Source organism: Helicoverpa armigera, chromosome 7, assembly GCF_030705265.1.
Source record: "Helicoverpa armigera isolate CAAS_96S chromosome 7, ASM3070526v1, whole genome shotgun sequence".
Classification (NCBI taxonomy): Eukaryota; Metazoa; Arthropoda; class Insecta; order Lepidoptera; family Noctuidae; genus Helicoverpa; species Helicoverpa armigera.
In genome coordinates this window covers 1,994,105-2,013,349 of record NC_087126.1, presented here as the reverse complement: position 1 = coordinate 2,013,349, position 19,245 = coordinate 1,994,105, and the positions used below count along the sequence as shown (strand labels likewise).

Genomic DNA, 19,245 nt, shown 5'->3' with positions numbered 1-19,245 from the left:
CACTTTCATGAAACAGTATATTTATCTTAGAGTATTGAACACTACATGTCACCACAATATGGTCTCCAAATTATTGACGGGCGTCTAACGTGTCAAAATACTATCACCACATAACATCACGAGATAAGCATCTGTCGTATCAACTAAGTGTTTGTTCGGGAAGGTCATGGCCAAGAAAGTGTGTTTCCCCTACGTTAAACTTTCTTTGTCAATTAAGGTGTTTATGTATATTGTATTGTACGAGTGTTGTGTATTCTGTGCGTGAACGAGCACAGTTTTCATTTTCATCACGTTCTGTGCATCCTGTTTTAAGATCCGCTTATGTTGGAAAATTGATAGAAAAGCTTTTTGAATGGTTCTGTGTTTTACTTTCATTACCATTCGTTAAAATTGGCTTTTGTGGTGTGAAGTTGGTTAACCATACTACAAATTAGATTTAGATATTTCACACGATCTTATCTGAAAGTTTAGTCAATTTAAGCAATCTTTCAAAGTCCACTTATAATTAATTACTATAATACCTTTAGAAAGTAGGTATCCTGTGTTTATCGTTGCGAAAACACGATCCAGTGATCTAATCTCCTAAACGAAATACATGCCTAAGTCAATTATGAAAATAGTCATTAGCTTTTGGCTCACCATTGCTAAATATACAGTATTAGTCATAGAAGCATTTAATTAACTGCCACGATCAATATTATTAAGTTTTGAATACACTAATGCAATAAAATATGGTAGTTTATATGATTTTGAATTGTAAAATGTGATAAATATGTCAGGTATTGTATCACAAGTTAATGAAGTGATAATTTAAAAAACCTGAGTAACAAATCATAACATATGTCTTAACACGTTTGGTGTAGCAAGCCTGATATTTATATTAGCCGCTGCGTTTGAGTAAGCTTTGTTAACAGAAGTCTAGACTAGACTCTAGCCTATTTCACAAACTGACTGGATCGACCTTTGGTATTTTGTTGCGGAATATTGAATCTTCTCTCACTGTTATAATAGTATTGTGAAAGGTGTGAGAATTTATAATTGGAGGAATAATATCAATATTTATAAAGCAAATAAAAATCACTCATAAAGATGGCTAACCAAAATGCCATGACATAAGGACAACACATAGGTACCGTCTATCATAAAAAGTAGAAACGCTCACACAAGAAGATAAAGCCACGTTGCTTTAAAAAATACAATGAAAAATTACTTCTATTATTGCAAATATATTGTAATAATATATAGGTTCCTAATACTATTCTAAAATATTACAGCTAGCATAATCGCATAGGTACAAAATCGCTACCGGCTTTTTCCTTCCCGCTTACATTTCAGCACATGCAAAACCATGTGACCGCCTGAATATTCACATAAAATATCATGATTAGCGTTATAGCTATAACAAATGTTATGCAAGCAACATTTACCTATTTGCAATATTGTGAATCATTGTTTGGTACACCTACATACAGACAAACGAATATGGGGTCGATCTCCGATGAGCTTCCAAAATTGGTTTGACCTTGGCCACCTACTAGTATTCTAGAAAAACTTTTTGGATGCCCATCACATCACTATGTGCTTTAAACAAAGTCTGAAAAAAATAAGTCTTACGATGAATTTTCTGTCTGATGTTGAAAATGTTTGATACATGCAACTTTCTTTTGTTTTTGAACACATTACAAAGTAATTATTTATGTATTCTGACATTAACTATTTTAGGTCATAAAACATTTATGAACACCGAAGACTTTAATACTGGTCCAAAGAAATGCTCATTAACTTTTAAATGGAAGAAAGAAAGGCCAAATATCCACCTGCTCGTCTCCAAAGTCATTGTACTCAAGCACCTGCTTCTGTATCGGAATCTATAAGTAATGCCCTTTCAGCGTCCCTTTGTTTCGTACCACAAACTGGTTCTAATTAGGTATCCAAAGAACTTCAAAACATTAATGGAATGATAACTACTCATCCATCAAATTCCAACGTAGCTATTCAAACACAATTAGCTCTGTTCTATTTGCGGCTAGCTTATTAGGTGTCAATTAAGATGCCAATCTAAAATTGTATAATGTGACATCAGAATTCGTTAAATAAGAGCACTAAGTCAACTCGCGAGTCATTTGTTATGCACTCGTGATTAAGTAATTGACATACTGGCAGAATTGGTCAAGTGACACACGCGTCATGATTTTGGTAATATTATTTATCATGATTGTGACAAACGATATAATATCAGTAAAAATATTGTCCTAGAATTTTACTTGGAAGTACAGAAAGGTCATTTTCGAATAGTAGGTAACCTAACAGATGCTGATGATGATGAAATGACAATAATGACATATAGGTAACAATCAAATACAACTTACAACAGATAAAGTTCAGCCAACCGTCAAACGTACAAAACGTTAACAACAATAAATAGAAAATGAACATAGATATAATTGCGTATATCTGGCGATTTCTACAGCGGAGCGGCGAACCAAGGCGAGGCTGAAATGTACGAGCGACGTAATGACACGCAACACTACGAACTAGGGAAACTGATACGAACATATACTGAGATACTAGAGTGCGTATGTAATATGTTAGATATTGAAACTTGAGATGCAATTACAAAATTAGATCTATAGATTTTGAAGATGAATGGAACAGTTCCAACGAGCAAACGTTTGGTTCAGTAGCAATTAAGATGACAGACCAAAATACTAATATACAATAATCAAAATCTGAAAAATATTCATCAATTAGAATAAATTAAATAAAAATACTTGAACTTTTACAATCAATTTCACAGTTGAAGCATGAATAAAAGATAAAAGCACCAAATACGAATGTTGTGATATAACTCGATATTGTACACCTGTTGCTGCAAGAACTAGATTTCTCAACAAAACTTGAATAACTGAAGTAAGCAATACCAATAATAATCAATTACTGAAGAAATCCGTAACAACACGGCGGGTGGTATTAGGTGTAGAAGAGTGTGTAAAGCCTAAAAATGTGGGCCTGATTGGAGCAAAGAACTTGCTTAGAGAAGGCTAAAGTAAACTCTTTAGAGAAAAACAAAGATCCATGTATGTAAAGGATTAAAAACATGTAATGGTATACTTACACATATATTATGCGATGTCAACGCAGATGAAATATAGAGGTAGAAGCAGATAACGAATTCAGACTTTGAGAGCACAATATAACCCCATAATTTACAGAAACCTACTAAACTAACTAAGGGTCCTCATCAAAATAATTGGACGTAGCTAACTGACATTAAATATAGTTATTTATATGACGGCAATCCATTCACTGCCATACATCTAGTCTTAACAAGTCTCACGAGGTTCCCGCATAACGGCATAACGTAAGATGCACTTGAGCTTGCAACTCATTGATTTCAATGGCCGATGGAATATAATGCACGCATTCAAAACCCTAAGTGTCTTGATAAGATCCTTTATGGGAAAATAAACGGGTAAAATATGGGAAGTTGCAGTCATCTATGGCTGAATTTGCATGTTTGAAGTAACAATATATCCATACTTCTCGCTATGATAGACGGAGTAGAAGAAGAGTTTTATAATAAGTCTCTTGGGATGGGAAATACTATTATAACTAAAACCAAAAAATTCTTCTAAAAGAGACAAACTTCCTAAGTTTTCGTTGTGAGAAGTCAAGAGTTATAAAATATAAAAAAATGATATCCACTTCTTGAGGCCTCTACCCTTAATGAGTTCGTAATTTTATACTCAAACTAAGAAACATTTCCGTTATAAAAGTATTTCAGAAATGTCCCGTTATGAATAGTTTAAAATAACTGTAACATCATTACATGGACTGCAACTCATTAACGAACCTGCAATCTTAGCATTCGAGGAATGAAACAAGGCAAAATGATGATGTGTTAAACAGTAGTAAATATTATTTGTTTCGAACTATCAATGAGATTCCACATGAAGAATTTATTGAAACAACAAACAAAGAATTAATCTAGCTGTGTATGTTAAAAAAGAACAATAAAGTCATGTTTCTACTTCGCGTCCGTTTGCTGAACAATTGTAACTAGCGAGGTCGAGGCATGACGAGAAGCGAACGGTGAACGTTTGTGACCTCTGTTTTTGCTAGCTCCTACATACTTAGCATTGTTTATAACACAAATTACAACTGCATATGATCCAAATCATGCATTATAATTACCAGGTCAAACGATACTTGAAAATCATTGCGTAAAGACCGATTCAAACAATTCGGTACTAGGTTGAGAATAAAATCCTAACGTCAGCGTCTAAATTAACACATTTATGAATGAATTAACTGTTTAGTTGGGCGTAATAAACATACAGAAAGTAACAGTTATTTAACTGTGCATTATTGCCCACGTTACCATTGTTCAGGAGCCACAAAATTATAGACACAGTAGTAAGGCCGCAAGCAGAACCTCTTACTTCGGAACACAAAATATTAGCACTTGCAACGGTCATTGACATTTCAGAAACCGTACTCTTTGATGATGATGATGATGATACCTTTGAAGAAATCGTTAAGTTTCAAGTTATACTGTTTTGTGGAAACTAAACCTTATTGGCGTATGACATACCCTACCAAAATTACATTTACCTTTGTAACATTGAAGATAGAGAAAATTCAATTATATAAATCAACATACACCTTTATTCAATTCTACAACATCAAAGCCACGCCGATGCGTATGCGTACACCTAAATTATTAATGATACAAAACATCAACATCAATGTGTAATCAATGAATAATAACCATAGACATCGACGTGGTGGGTCCATAGAGAGTTTGTAATCAACCTTCTTTATTCGGCATTGCAGTTTTATCGTAGCCTATTATGTACACAGCTGTTATCTTTGGTAATCTCTACTCTCTAGTGCATGTTATCTTGTCTTATCAGTTATTAAATGTCTTACAAAAAGGTAGTTTATAGACTTTCACCTCGTGATTTTGTGGTACTACGGTATTCTCAAATTGAGCGTTTGCATGCAGAACGCGACCATACCGATTCACATGAGAAATGTTAATTGAAATAGTTTGAAGCGTCATAACGTGATGGTTATTAGAGAAGTGACTTCTAACGCACATTCTCAAATAGCTTAGAATATTGCCTTCACAATTATGCGTTTTGAAGGCATATGTATTATTTTTCCAAGACATGTCATCAACGTAAATTTCTTCCTGTATATGTTTTAAATGCGTATTGCCTTCCCTTCACACGACTTTCAGGAAGGGGTTAAAAAGTATCAATCGCAGTTAGGTTACTTCTTAGTTAGATAAGCAAGTATTCTATAGTACCACGTTCATGTTCCCTGAAAATTCCACCTATCAAACTGTACAGGCAAAAACAAGTGGAACAATCGCAGTTAGCTGCTGAGATTTTCTTGCACTCAAGCTCTAGAAAAATGGAAAAGGCAAAAATAAGTTGAACAATCACCGCAACTGAGATTTTCTGGCACTCAGGCTGTAGAAAAATATTAATAATTTTTGATACGCCTTTAAGATATGCACAAAGTTGCCGTGTTCACGGATTTCCTAGCATTAGACCAAGTCCAACAATTTCGATTGTAGCTCAGTTAGTACGAACTGGTGTATGGTCAAGCAACCGTGACTAGTGGTCAAAGCATTTCCTTTACTAGTTAAATATTACGTCACGCTTCCTATAATAGTAGGGGAGGCGAGAGTGCTAAATCGGGAGTGACTCGAGCGTCAATGAGACCTATTAGATTGCGAAGCTTAGATGATAAGAAGAAAAAAATGTCCTGACATACACACACTTTCATCGGTGGGTGGAGCGGCTATAAACTTTCAAAAATGTAAAAAAAAACAGTTGCATGGACATACTCGAGCGCGTCAGATATTAGTAGCATGCACGCCCTACGTCATTTTGAATACATACGTATATTAATCTGACTGTTTCCATGGTGGGGGTGGTAGTAGGTAAGGGTTAAAAATGGGAAAAAAAAAAATTTTATCGAGCGCGTCAGATTATCGAAAGGGGTGTTAAGTGAACCAAAACGAAGGCTCTTATGCAATAATCTGACGATTTCGACGTGACCTAAACTCGTGGCCATTACTTGAAATTGCAAAAAAAATCGCCATTTTGAAATACTCGAGCGCGTCAGATTAAGATATATATGGTTCATTTATGTACCCTTAACGTAATCATCTTATAATCTGACGATTATCTGGAGGAATTCGCTTAATCTGACAATGGAAAGTTATTTTGCAAACCTTTTAACAAATTGAAGAACTGAAAAAATTGCAAGTAAATAAACCAGTATGTACCTATTCTTTGAAGTACAAAACTTTTATTTATAAGCAAATAAGTATGAAAAACATAAAGGACAATGGACACAAATATACGGAACCTGGTACACTCCACCAATAGCAATGTCATACATATCATTGTATAGGCCTTTTTATCTAGAACAACCTTTAATATGACAGCTTTGTTGACGTTTACCCGTCCTGAGATATAGATCAAAAAGTGTGTAAAAGTTAAAACTAAATAATCCATTGATATCTCAAGTTTTTAAAGGAATATCTAAGTGCTACTACGAGTATGTCTTCTAAGTACTATCAACTTTTACACACTTTTTGATCTATATCTCAGAACGGACAAACATTTCAACAAAGCTGTTATAATAAAGGTTGTTATCGATAAGAAGGCACATACAATGATATATATGACATTACTATTAGCGGAGTGTACCAATCTGCTCATAGATTACATACATTTCTATAATAATTACATTTAATTATAATGACATTGATAAATATACATGTGTCATAAACAATACAATAGAATCTATAATAACATGGCTTGACGGAAATAATCTACGCGTAAATCTTACAAAAACTATTTTTATTCAATTTAATACACATAGATAAATCTAAAATCTAAATACTCTGCCTAGCCTTTTTCCCAGCTATTTTCATACAAAAAAAAATACGTATAAATTTGACTTAATTTATTAGTTTAAAACCATCCAGTAGAGTTGCGCGTTGCCACTCTTGCAGAACAGATAGAAAGAGGTAGCAGTTGCTTTCATTGATGAAGCGACACTACTCGCGTAATTTGTGAACCACGTTATGCAGAGTAGAGCCAATGTTAACCGGATGACTAGGCCACCACGACCTGTATAAAAAGGCGAAGTATACGAAACGGCATTTCTCGGTATCACGATAGACAAACAATGCAACTGGAAGGCACACGTATTTAACAAAAGTATCCAATAAAATGAATCGTCTTCGTTAAAAACAAAATATATCTGCATACCATGACCAGTAACTTCCTGAGATTAGCGAGTGAGTTCAAACAAAACAACTCTTCAGCTTTATAATATTAGTGTAGATTATTTAAGACCCAAAATGTACTAACACTTATTGCAAATGAATTGAATTGAAAAAAGAGAGAGAGGAATAGAAACTTGGGAGGAGAATACCGGCATCACGTAGCTGCACGCTTTAAACTTTATCGATTAATTTTCCTTACTTCGGCTTACGGGAATCGTCAGATTTTATATTTTTCGTGAACGTTGAATTACTCCCTTCAAAATAAAAAAAAAAATAGCCGCGCTCGAGAAAGTCAAGATGACGTTTTTTTTTTACAAGTTTGTAACCTTCCTACTTCTTATCGTCAATCGCAAATTGTCAGATTAGTGGAATATACACTTTTTAGCATATAACTAACTTACCCTATCTTAATCTGACGCGCTGGAGAATGTCAGATGATAAATTTTTTTTTACTAATCTGATCCTTTATTCTAGACGCGCGGCTGCATATACAGGGCTTATATTTGGTGGAGGTGTTAAATGGGGTAATAGGTACCTCCCTATATACTAATCTGCCGCGCTTGAGTAAATCCCGAAATCCCTTCTAGGCCTCCCCTACTATAATGTGGGCTAGTTATTGTAAACTGCATTTTGATTTCAATATTGATTGCAGTTTAATGATTATTTAAATGTATACGAAAATTTTAAAACTGAAGAATCAATTTGTTTGCTTGAACGAGCGTGTTTCAGGAGCTACGAGTCCAATTTAAAAATTCCATCAGTGTTCCGAACCATTGTTCAGACCACCAAATTCTGAAGGATACTCAACATATGTCACGTTACAGAAAAATCAAACCTTGAATCTTTTGAGATCTAGTCGGAGCAACTTGTCCGTCCGTCTGTCATCAAATCATGTTCGTTTTGTTTGACACACCACGTCGGAGTTGCGTGCCCAACGTGATCTATCGACGAAGCTCCATAAATCATTGTGCCATTTTAGTTTTTAGTTTTGCTTGTTGCATTTTCATTATTGGACTCCGATGAGATATTGTTTGTGTTTATATTAAGCCCTTTTGTTGGAACTTCTTCTGTTGTTTTATTAGTTCATTGCTCTAGTAATACTTCTTCTCATAGAGTTAAAGTATGGTTAACTTTGTTATAAGTAAAGCTTGCGATGGACAGTAAACATTTTGTAAAACCTTATAATGTTTGTATTCAGTTCGCCAATGTTGCATGTTTGACATAATATTATGAATTTATCAAAGTATGTAGTACAAATCGAAACTTTCGAATTGTTTTTGTCGACATTTTAAACTGCGATCATAATATTTACTGAAGCCATGCTTATGACTGGCAACAAAGGCATTTTGATCGAATTTGTTTGTAAATATTCGTTCATTCATGTTTGATGAATGCAACAAGTACAATAACAAGATGTTTTGTGTATTGAATTGCGAAAAAAAAATACTTCTACGGCTGCTTTTGGCGGATACTCCTGTAGAATGTGGATTGGCCGGTTATTTTATAGCATGCATTTTAATATTATTTATATCTTAATATAATCATCAATCTAGTTTCTTATCATGAACGAGGTCATATGTTTGAAAGTTTTATTGCAAATCATATCTTAACAAATTAACTATCTTCTTTTGCCTCTGCGATCTAACTTTCATCTAACCCAGAAAGAAAAAAAATTCCACCAAACATACTGAATTTCTCGAGGAACAATATTTTACATAAAAACAATAAATACGTTATAGGTAACGTGTGAAAACAATTATTTAAAGGCTTTCCTGAGCGGGCCCAAGTAGAAAGTTCTTACAAGCCGATGTGAATGACAGTAATTTATTATAGCGAATTCTTACTATTGACTGACCGGAATTTATAATGCGTCGGATATAAGCTCAATTATTATTTAATAAGTATGTCAATTTGATTTTAAACAACCATATCGTGCAAAACCGTGAGAAATTGTTACAATTTAATCATTTATAGAACTGCCTATTGCTGCTTTCGTAAGTAAAGGTTGCATAAAAAGTGCTGGATTCAGTTTTTTCACATGAATTTAGAGTAAAGATTAATATTTCTTAGAAAGTTGTAAGTAATTTTGCAAGTGGTAAAAAAACTTGCTGGAAAATAAAAGCTACAATAAATATGAATTCTTACTTGTAGGTTGCTTTTGTAGGCTTATTATTTACTAATTTACATAGAATATTGTAAACAAATAAACTTGTGGTTGTAATGCTTCATATAAACGTGACTCATAATTTGATAATGGGGCAATCCCATGCTGACATAGTCACAAACGAGTTTGAGGTATCATACGAATAGGTACTTAGTGTTATTAAATGTAAAAAAATATATAAGTTGGGCCATCATTAGGTGGTTTAGTCTGATTCAGCTGGCTGAGTCTGGGACTACCAGAATGAAAATACTACCTAGGTACCTACTAGTTGAGCGTTGAGTTACAGTAAGGTAACTAGGTACAGTTAAAAAGCAAGGGTTAGAACGAAAACCCACAACACCGCACATAATCCAATTACAGACGACCAGACGTCTGAAACAAGTCATAATAATTCCAATAAATACAAAAGTTTTAATGTAACAAAACACGAAAACGTGACAACCTAAATAATTACTATTAGGTATTTAATCAGCATTCACGCTAATAAGCCATCGCCTAAATTCTAGGTACAGCTGAAAACCTAAATAAATGTTTATGAAAAACAAAGGTGTAAACTGAAACAATGATTGGGTAATGCAGAATTTTATGATTCAGACCTTACTAATTGATAGCCTGTAATTTACTTTATATTTTCCGCTGTTTTTCAAGCTGTTTCGCATCGCAATTATTCCGATAAGAACGACAAATTACCAGTTAAGCTTAACTTCAAGCTAGGGTAAATATGCCAAATGTCGGCCTCCCCCCAAACTTCGGCCGTCTGTACATTTTCAGCTTGCATTCATTCAAAAGGTAATTAAGTGTCAGTTTTGCTCCTCGAAGTGCAACCTTGATTTATACTCTATACGTACAAATCGTTACTATCCGATTCTGTCACTTACTCTTCTCACACTGAGCGTCAGTAGCGATTGCGCCGTTCAAACATCAAATTCACAAGTAAAGTAGCTTACTCGAAGTGAAAACTCACATTTTGGGGATTGATATTAGAACGATAAAACATTTATTTATTTTTGTTTTAAGCTTGATTATCATTAATGGGTTATTTTTACTATATTTTAAGCTAGTTTTTTCAGCGTTTTGCGTATATTTTTCAAGGAAAAATAGGAGGCCACCATTAGGATAACAGTTTTGACTTAAAACCGGATTCTCGGCCGTGGCCGACTTAAAGTAAATGCAGTCTATTTAATAAATTCCTATTGTACTAATTCCGTTGGCTTAACAAGAGAATTTGCAAAGCTTATAGGCAAATAGATCTATTTTACGTTTAATAGCCAAATAACGGCCGGGGTGATATTAGTCGAATCTCGAGAAATAAGGTACAAGAAATAGGGGCCGACATTAGAAATATTAAAGATCGTAATGTCGACCAGCCTCGAACTCGAGCGCCACTATACAGGCTGATGAAAAAATACTTTTATATTTTTTTCATTTTCTCTAAATGAAATTATTTATTTATTATATTGTAAAGAAGTTAAGTATAAATGTATTGTAGGCATGTTTATGGTAGCTTTATGGTTTGGGACTTGCTATCTATTAAACCGATCTTATTAGCTTAAAAAATATAAATGGTTGGTCGTGAATACGACTTTTTTTGTTTAGGGGAAACAAAAAAATATTTTAGTAATAAATACTTACTACAAGTGAATACTTAGTATTATATTAGAATTCTGCCAAAATAAATAATATTTGTCACTGCCTTAATTTGAAACACCCTATACCCGGCCGACATTTGGCAAAAACGCGACCGATCTTGGGCCGTGAATGGCCGACTTTAGGGTTTTTCTGTTCTCGACGCATCTAAGCCTTATTACTTTTTTATTTTCGTAGAAATATCAATCTTATGCCTTTAAACATGAAATAGATTAATTAAACTATCCAAAACCGCATCAGAAACTATCTTTCGTTGGAAACTGACGGTGCTATAGCGAACCGCAGTCAGAAAATCGCTAAAGGGGCCGACATTTGGCGTATTTACCCTACAATTATTTAAAAACAGTAACATGATCAACGGTTTTAATCACTAATACACAAAAGGAACCGATAAACTCGGTAATAACATAGTTTCCTGTCATGTATGCGCCAATGTTCCGTGATAACGAATAGCACAATTCTTTCGTGTTTTCAGTTATTCCAATTGATTCGTTGCTTTCGATAATTGTTGCTGTATTAACCGTCCGTTAATTAACTCTATGTGTGTCGAATGTTCTGCGCAAATTATTTTGCGTTCACATTCACCAGATATCCCAGATACTTTTACAATTCTAGTTTAATTTATTAATTTAATTCACTGACCGATATTGGCAATGCACAAAATCGATTTAATATTATTCACCATTGATGAACATTTTCTATGCTAATATCGTGATATGTAGACAATTGTAACAGAATCTCTTAAAGATGGACTTTCTCCAGTTACCTACTAACTTCATAACGAGTTAAATATAATAAAACGGCCACTTACAGCGATAGAAAGTAAATCCGAAATACGAAGTCCACAGGTTAGATCACGACTCTACGTAGCACAGTCACAGAGTTATTAATGGTAAATAATTAAAAATTGCACTAATCACAAACGTCACAGAATACACTTTTCGGACGATTGAAAGATTGAGCGCACGCAGCGTCGCCGAACGTTATAATTTAAACGGAACGCGGGACAACAAGTGACAGTTGGAACAAGATGGCCGCCACGCGTGCGCACTCCACCGCTACTCGGATCGGTCTGGCGACCCCGTCTGCACTTAACGCTCTACGATGCGCGACCACACGAATCCATGATAATGAGACGGTTTTTTATGACGATCCCGCATACTTCTAAGTGGTATATAACCCTTTGGAATAAACTAAGTCGTGTGTGGCCCACTCACAAAGCACTTTAAGCAGTGTTGAGCAAATAACACGGTTTCGGTTCTGATAAAAGTTGTCGATATTTATGATCTCTACTTGAATCGAACTTGAGTAAGATCCCTTCGAGGGGCAGTCCCGTTTTTCCTTTTGAAAGTACTTTCTCGATTTCTGCTGTTTAATTTTCAGCAATCGATTTCAGTAGGTCGAATGAAAGTCTGAAAAGCTACGCTCTGATAGTTAACAGTGACTTGTAAACTCCCTTTTCAAACTCTTCAAAATAACAAGTTGTAACATGGACAAGCTTGGTTACCCTACTGGTTCAACCCTTTATTAATTCATTCCTTGCTTTTGTTTCACGTAGTCGCAAAGAGTGGCGGGCTTGCGGGAATTCCAAACACGTAACGATTTGCAGGAGAAAATCTGTCGCAACATGATAAAGCACTTTTATCGCATTCATTTACAGAATTACAACATAGATAGAAGCTAGTACAAGGGCGTATCTACTAACATTAAGTTATAAGTACTTTGTTCGAGTTAAATAATTAAAAAACATAGGTTTTTCAGTCGCTGCTGGGAGGGACCCGGAAACACATCGTATTTTCCTTCATCGCAATGGAATATAGGAATCCGGAAAAACCCCGTAACACAAGATAAAACATAATTTTAAAATCATACGCTCTACATCAAAACAACCATGAATTTTGAAAACACCAAAACCGTCTCTATTTAACGGTATCGTAAAATCGTAAAATGTAATCGTAAAATGATACGCAATATAGATAACCGAAGTAATGGTGTAACAGGCCCTCTTCGCGTTAACTTTAACTGTAACGTTTTTACGCGAAACGCACGCGACAATGCTATGATTTAACTGTAACAAAAGTACTGGTAGAATTTAAGTGTTGGGTTCAGTAAGGCTTTTGGGCTACATTGTTTTGTAGTTTCTTTATGAAAATTACGAAAAGGTGTCTGTAAAACCTATCACTTATAAAGGCTCTCAGCTGCATCAGGTTAGACTGGAAGCCCTACCAGAGTAGGGAAACGGGTAGGCAGATGAGATGAAGGCAAAATACGTACCTATAGACAATCTAACATTCTGGCCATACATAGTTTTTTCAGTAGTTCCAATAAAAACATTGAAGCAGATCCATTGGGTTAATAAAAATATTACAAGATTTTAACAAAAATTGTTTACAAGCACAAAAACCTATCAACAATGAATATCGATCAGTATCTAAAAGAGAACCTTCAATAACCAATAACAGACTCGTATCTTCATCTATGTATATTGCAACGGAACTAAAAAAAGCGCGTATCTAAACTACAAATCGAGGAGTTAAACTTTACGAACGCGACTCACTGCTAATACCGTTTACGTGGTGTAGATTACTGGGAAATATAATCTGTACACAATCTGTTTTACTATGTTTCTAGCAATTTTATTTAACGAAGCATTTAACACGATAATTCTGGAATGGAAATGTTTTGTCTAAAATTAACTTGTACGTAAACATTGGTTACATAATATGGTGGCCCTGGCTCTCCTTCTCACGGCCAGGATTTTAATGAAGTTCCTCGGTCATTAAGTGACTCACTTCACCAGATGCGTTACATTTAGCAATATACTTAGCCCCTACTACATTGGATTGTAAGCTACGTTAACCATTTAATGTAAATTTAAACATTTAAACACAAACAACAATTCAGAACATAATGTCGATTTGCCGATAGCATAAGTAGGAACAACAGATTCTAAAGACTAAGGTTAGGAAACAGTATTATTGAAAATTCTATACCCACAAATCGTTACAACACAAAACCTACATCATCTGCATAAATAAATCCTTTCACAACCGTATCTGAAAAAGATCGCAATGACAATCCGTATTTACAACCAGCCGCTGCAATAGATCGGCAGAGTCGAACAAACTTGCAAAACAATAAGCAAGACAAACAATAAATCTTAGCAATTTCAACAGTTCAATAATTCAGAATGGTGACTACGAATGCAGAAACTTGCTTAGAAAGGCTATCTAAACAGCCAATCTGCCATCATACCTAGTTCTTCGAAAAAACACAGCTTATGTTACTGTACTCGTAAACTCTTGAAACGATAAGATTTACGTCGACACAGTAGAGAACCGTGAGAAAAGTGAGGTGATATGACCTGAACAAGTTTAAGGATAACTTGATACATCGTAAGAGGAAAATTGGAGTTGGGTTTATGCTCACGACATTTTGAAAGTGTAGTATTCTTCGGAATTGTTAAAAATCAGGCCAGAGGCGTGCCGAAGACCACATCGGAACTCAGAGATCTTTATGCTGGAGAAGGAAAGGAAAGGAAAGTTTTTAGGAGGAAAGTGCGTAGAAGACAGTACAGCCTTCAATCAAAACTAAAGTAGTAACTAGTATGAATAGTCTCACAACTTCGTTTCTCATTCCATCTTCCATAATGAAAATAGAGATGTTTCTATACTTTTCAGTACGTCAATAATTAAATCTTACTGTATTAAAGAACCTTTTCAAAAAGCACCAACAAAATTCCAGCTAAACTAATTACCCTACATAACCATATACTAAAGGGTAATAAAGTAAAAATTCGGAAATATCATACATTCCCGACATGAGTTACGTAGCGGGCACTCCCGAAGTAGCGCGGTTATCGTGCGCCCCGAGGCACTCTCTCACGCTCGGGGGTGCTCGAGAGGTACCTACCTACATTTACTTTTAGAATGTTTTAATAACAAATGGTCGAAATTATGTGGTTATTTAAAACTTCGTATATCAGCTCGAATTGTTCTAAAACCTGCGAATTCAAAGGGCATTTTAACAGAGAACAAAATGTATATTTTCCAAACCAAGTCTTAAAATTTAATTTAATTTAAAAAAGATTTAATTTAATTTAAAAAATAATTAATTTGACGCTAAGATCATTTTACTGTCCCTCACAACTTCTAATAAAAGTGTGTACTTAATAAAAACCTGCTTAAGATATTCTTATAGGATATCATTGACTAAAACATAGACTCAAGCATACTTAACTATACCTTTGAACCATCTTTACTTTATGTCAGGATTCCGCATTATGTATAAACAGCCGTCCCGATTCTTAATATTACAACCCATTGGCTTCGTCTCACTAATGTCATATAATGGTTATTATTACTGCCACCTAAAGGAAAGTCCGATGCCTTAATACGAGCATTTTAGAGCTGACTTGCCCGCGGCTACTGGCATCGGCTCGATAATTCCCACGGGAATACTTTCGGTATTGGGACTATAAAAAAATGAGGCAGCTTAATTAAGGGGTAAATTAAGGAACTAGCCGCTTCCTGTATCATTTCAGCGAGAATTATAAAATAGGTCTACTAATCAGCAAAATGAAATCATCATTCACTTTTAAAAAAGGCAGTATAAATATGTAATACTAGTTTCTGCCCGCGACTTCGTACGCGGATCCTGTCCCTTATGCCAGCGACTACGGGGTCAGCAAAATCAAAGATCTGAATAGTCTGATATTGAATTTTAAGGGACCGAAGAGAAACGTTCTATATACTTAATTTTTGTACTTTAACAGCAAAAGCACAGCAGATTAAACAAAACGCTGAGAACTGAACCGCAATAGACGTGACCATAGGGATAAAAGTAGTGATTCTAATTAGTCCGCATTTGTGTGTGGCAAAAATATTACACAAGTATTATTACGTAAAAAAACATTAAATAGATGACAAAGTCGTGGTGACTTAGTGGAAGTCGTGGTGGTTTAGTGGGTAGAGAACCAATCTCTCAAGTATGAGCTGAAGGGTGAGGATACCTCGGTGGACTTTAAACGCAGATTACGCGCTCCCTGGGCTTACCATGAGGCACCTACCCTCCGAGCAGGGCTACTAATCCTGCTCTAGCGACTCCACTCTGGACGGCCAAGCCAAACCAGAGGCGTGAGACCTACCCCGTCATGGTTCTAGCTGGGCTCCTGGAGTTCCACATCAGGTGTAGGTGTGGTTCAATTTTTATAAGTCAACAGAGAGTGCTTATCAGATTGAACAACTTTTTCTAAAACGTCATACCTCTATATGCTATAGTCTAGCTGGGCCCTGGAGTTCCACATCAGGTGTTTTAGATCTTCAATTTGTGTAAGTCAATAGAAAGTGCTTATCAAATTGAACAACTTTTGCTAAAACGTCATACCTGTATATGGTATAGAGAAGCTGGGCTCTTGGGGTTCCACATCAGGTGTTCCAGATCTTAAAATTTATTATCTCAGCTGAAAATGCTCATCACATGAAACAATTTTTGCCATGGCACCATTTTTGTATCTCTTATAGTTTTGTTGGTCTGTTGGAGTTCTGCATCAGGTCTTCAAGTTTCGAAGATAAATTATAGCCTATATGTTGACCAGGCTTAATACTGATACAACAAAGAAAAAATCATTGAAATCCGTTCAGTGGTTCGGAAGATTAGCGTGTACAAATCTAAGAAGATGTATACAAACTTTCATCCCCTATTTTATCCCCTTAGGGATGGAATTTATCAAAATCCTTTCTTAAGAGTTGCCTACGCCATAGTAGCTTTATGCATGCAAAGTCTCAGTCCGATCGGTTTAAAATTGACAAAGTTTCATACAAACTTTCATCCCCTATTTTATCCCCTTGGGGGTAGAATTGATCAAAATCCTTTCTTAGCGGATGCCTACGTCATAACATCTACCTGCATGCCAAATTTCAGCCCGATCCGTCCAGTGGTTTCAGCTGTGCGTTGATAGATCACTATGTCAGTCAGTCACCTTTTAGTTTTATATATTTAGAAGTTAACATTATGTTCTTTCTGCCGATCTAAAACGCCTGCCTGAGTCTTCTCTACATTATTTAGGTCAAACAAAGCTATTTATCATCCATTATCGATGAAACAAACACTTTAGCTTAGAGAGCTTGTGAAGAATTACTGAGTGGCTTTTGATATTCTTTGATTTTTTGGTAAATCATGTGCTAATGTAATCCTAATTTCTAGTCTTCCCCGTCATGGGTATAGCATGCTAAACTAGTATATTCCTAAAATTACATTATTTTCTTTAATATTTTAAAAGCCTCAGTTCGCGTGTACGGCCATGTACCTAAGTATGCTTCCATATCATATTAATATGCAGCGTCATTAAGTTTCAAGTTCAGTAGTATTCCGAGAAAAACCACCCGGCTCGTTAGTGGGAATCGTAAAATGTTCACAAGACAAGAATAACAATTATACCGCTTATATGCACTAACTCTTTAATGTTATCTACATTTAACCCAGGCTTTTGAGCTGCCGTAAGATTTATATATGAAACATCTTTTCAAATTTATCCTTTATCAAATCTGTGATCTGATTTGATGCCAATTAAAGTATATCATTTTGGTATTATTTCATTATGTCGAAAGATACTCTTATATAATAATATATATGTTGCTTAGCGCTTATACGTTTTGTTATAACTTAATTGTGTCCTTTCATGGTCTGAATTGTACTCGTTTCGTTAATTAAGCGCCTAATGAAATATCAGGACATAGGTACCTGATCATTTTGTTGAATGACTGCCGTCCGCGCTGCTTCTCGCTTCAGTTGTAGTATCACCCTCTCTTTCGATTTAATTTCCTCCAGCTGTAAAGAATAAACAAAATTAATATAACGCTTAAAAACTACTCATTACAAACCATCTAAAACGTAAAGAATGTTCTATAATAAAGCGCCTACCGTCGACGAAATAGCACGATGTGCACGAACTGCGTTGCTATTACATTACGTCAAGGCGTCGTTGCTTGCTATTCTGACCTAACATTTTAGTTATTAATTAGATTATTAGCGTATTTGCCTAATTAAATTAGGTCATTTAAGAAACAGGGTCGTTTGATATATAATGTTACAATATCGTGTACACATTGGTTTAACATTTTTACTCCGAATTTCTGTAACATAAATAAAGTTAGGTACCTATATCACATAATGAATTCGTAAGGGGAAAATAGGCCAAATTAATTCAGTATAATAATAACCCAGAATTGACACAAACCACACCTACAAAGCTAGAACTCATCTTTCTAGTCCACATCGTAAAATATGTTTTATGTGGGAGCGTTAAAGTTCAAAATTATTTGTGGTTTTCAAACTGTAAATGTTAGTTTAAAATAATCTTAGTTCTACTGTTCTTATGGTTATTTGATCCGCAACGCATCGGTCGGGTTTCATCCACAGAGACTATTGTTGTTTTAGCATTATTGTTATACTAGCTGGTGCCCGCGACTTCGTCTGCGCAGGTTTAGTATTTCGAACAATATGTTTACAAATTGTAGCCTATGTGTTATTCTGATGTATAAGCTATATTATTGTAAAGTTTCATTAAAATCCATTCAGTAGTTTTTGCGTGAAAGAGTAACAAACATCCATACATCCATACATCCATACATACAAACTTTCGCGTTTATAATATTATAGTAGGATTAAAATTGAGGATAGGACACAAAAGTGTTATAGTACGTCGGATTTAATACAAATACCCCCTAACGCTGAGGAAAAGTGAATAAAAAGTATACTTAAATTAATAAATCTTCCTCAATAATGTTGTCAATTTAATACTGAAGTATTTTTTCTAATCGGATCTTTGTTGGGTTAGCTTTATATTCTCGTAATGAGAAAAAGCCTCTTTGCACTATAAAAACCACCATCTTTAAACCAAAATTTTAGAAAGTCCTTACCACAATTGCCACAATCCAAAAATTATGCATACGACTTTGTAACTATGAAGTAAAGTTTCACTGTATAAATTGTTTACTAAGGTATAATAAATATTCAAAGTGTACGCTCCAATAAAAGTAATGACAGCTATTGCTAAGTATACCATTAAACGAATGCAATCACCAGTAATGTATTATCATACTCGATGACCAACAGGATA

At 35.0% G+C, this 19,245-nt stretch overlaps 1 protein-coding gene across 4 annotated transcripts in view; it reads right to left on the bottom strand.

The window, feature by feature from the left end:
- Positions 1-19,245, bottom strand: part of LOC110382218 (axoneme-associated protein mst101(2)) — a 120,709-nt gene that overhangs the window by 85,527 nt on the left and 15,937 nt on the right. For 3 of the 4 annotated variants that reach the window (XM_064035560.1, XM_064035559.1, XM_049847562.2), the window contains exon 4: positions 17,868-17,954. In XM_064035560.1, the coding sequence (XP_063891630.1) occupies positions 17,868-17,954 (87 nt within the window). Of the gene's footprint in view, positions 1-11,937; positions 12,200-17,867; positions 17,955-19,245 lie in introns of those variants that run through there. The other variant, XM_049847564.2, reaches the window with a different exon arrangement.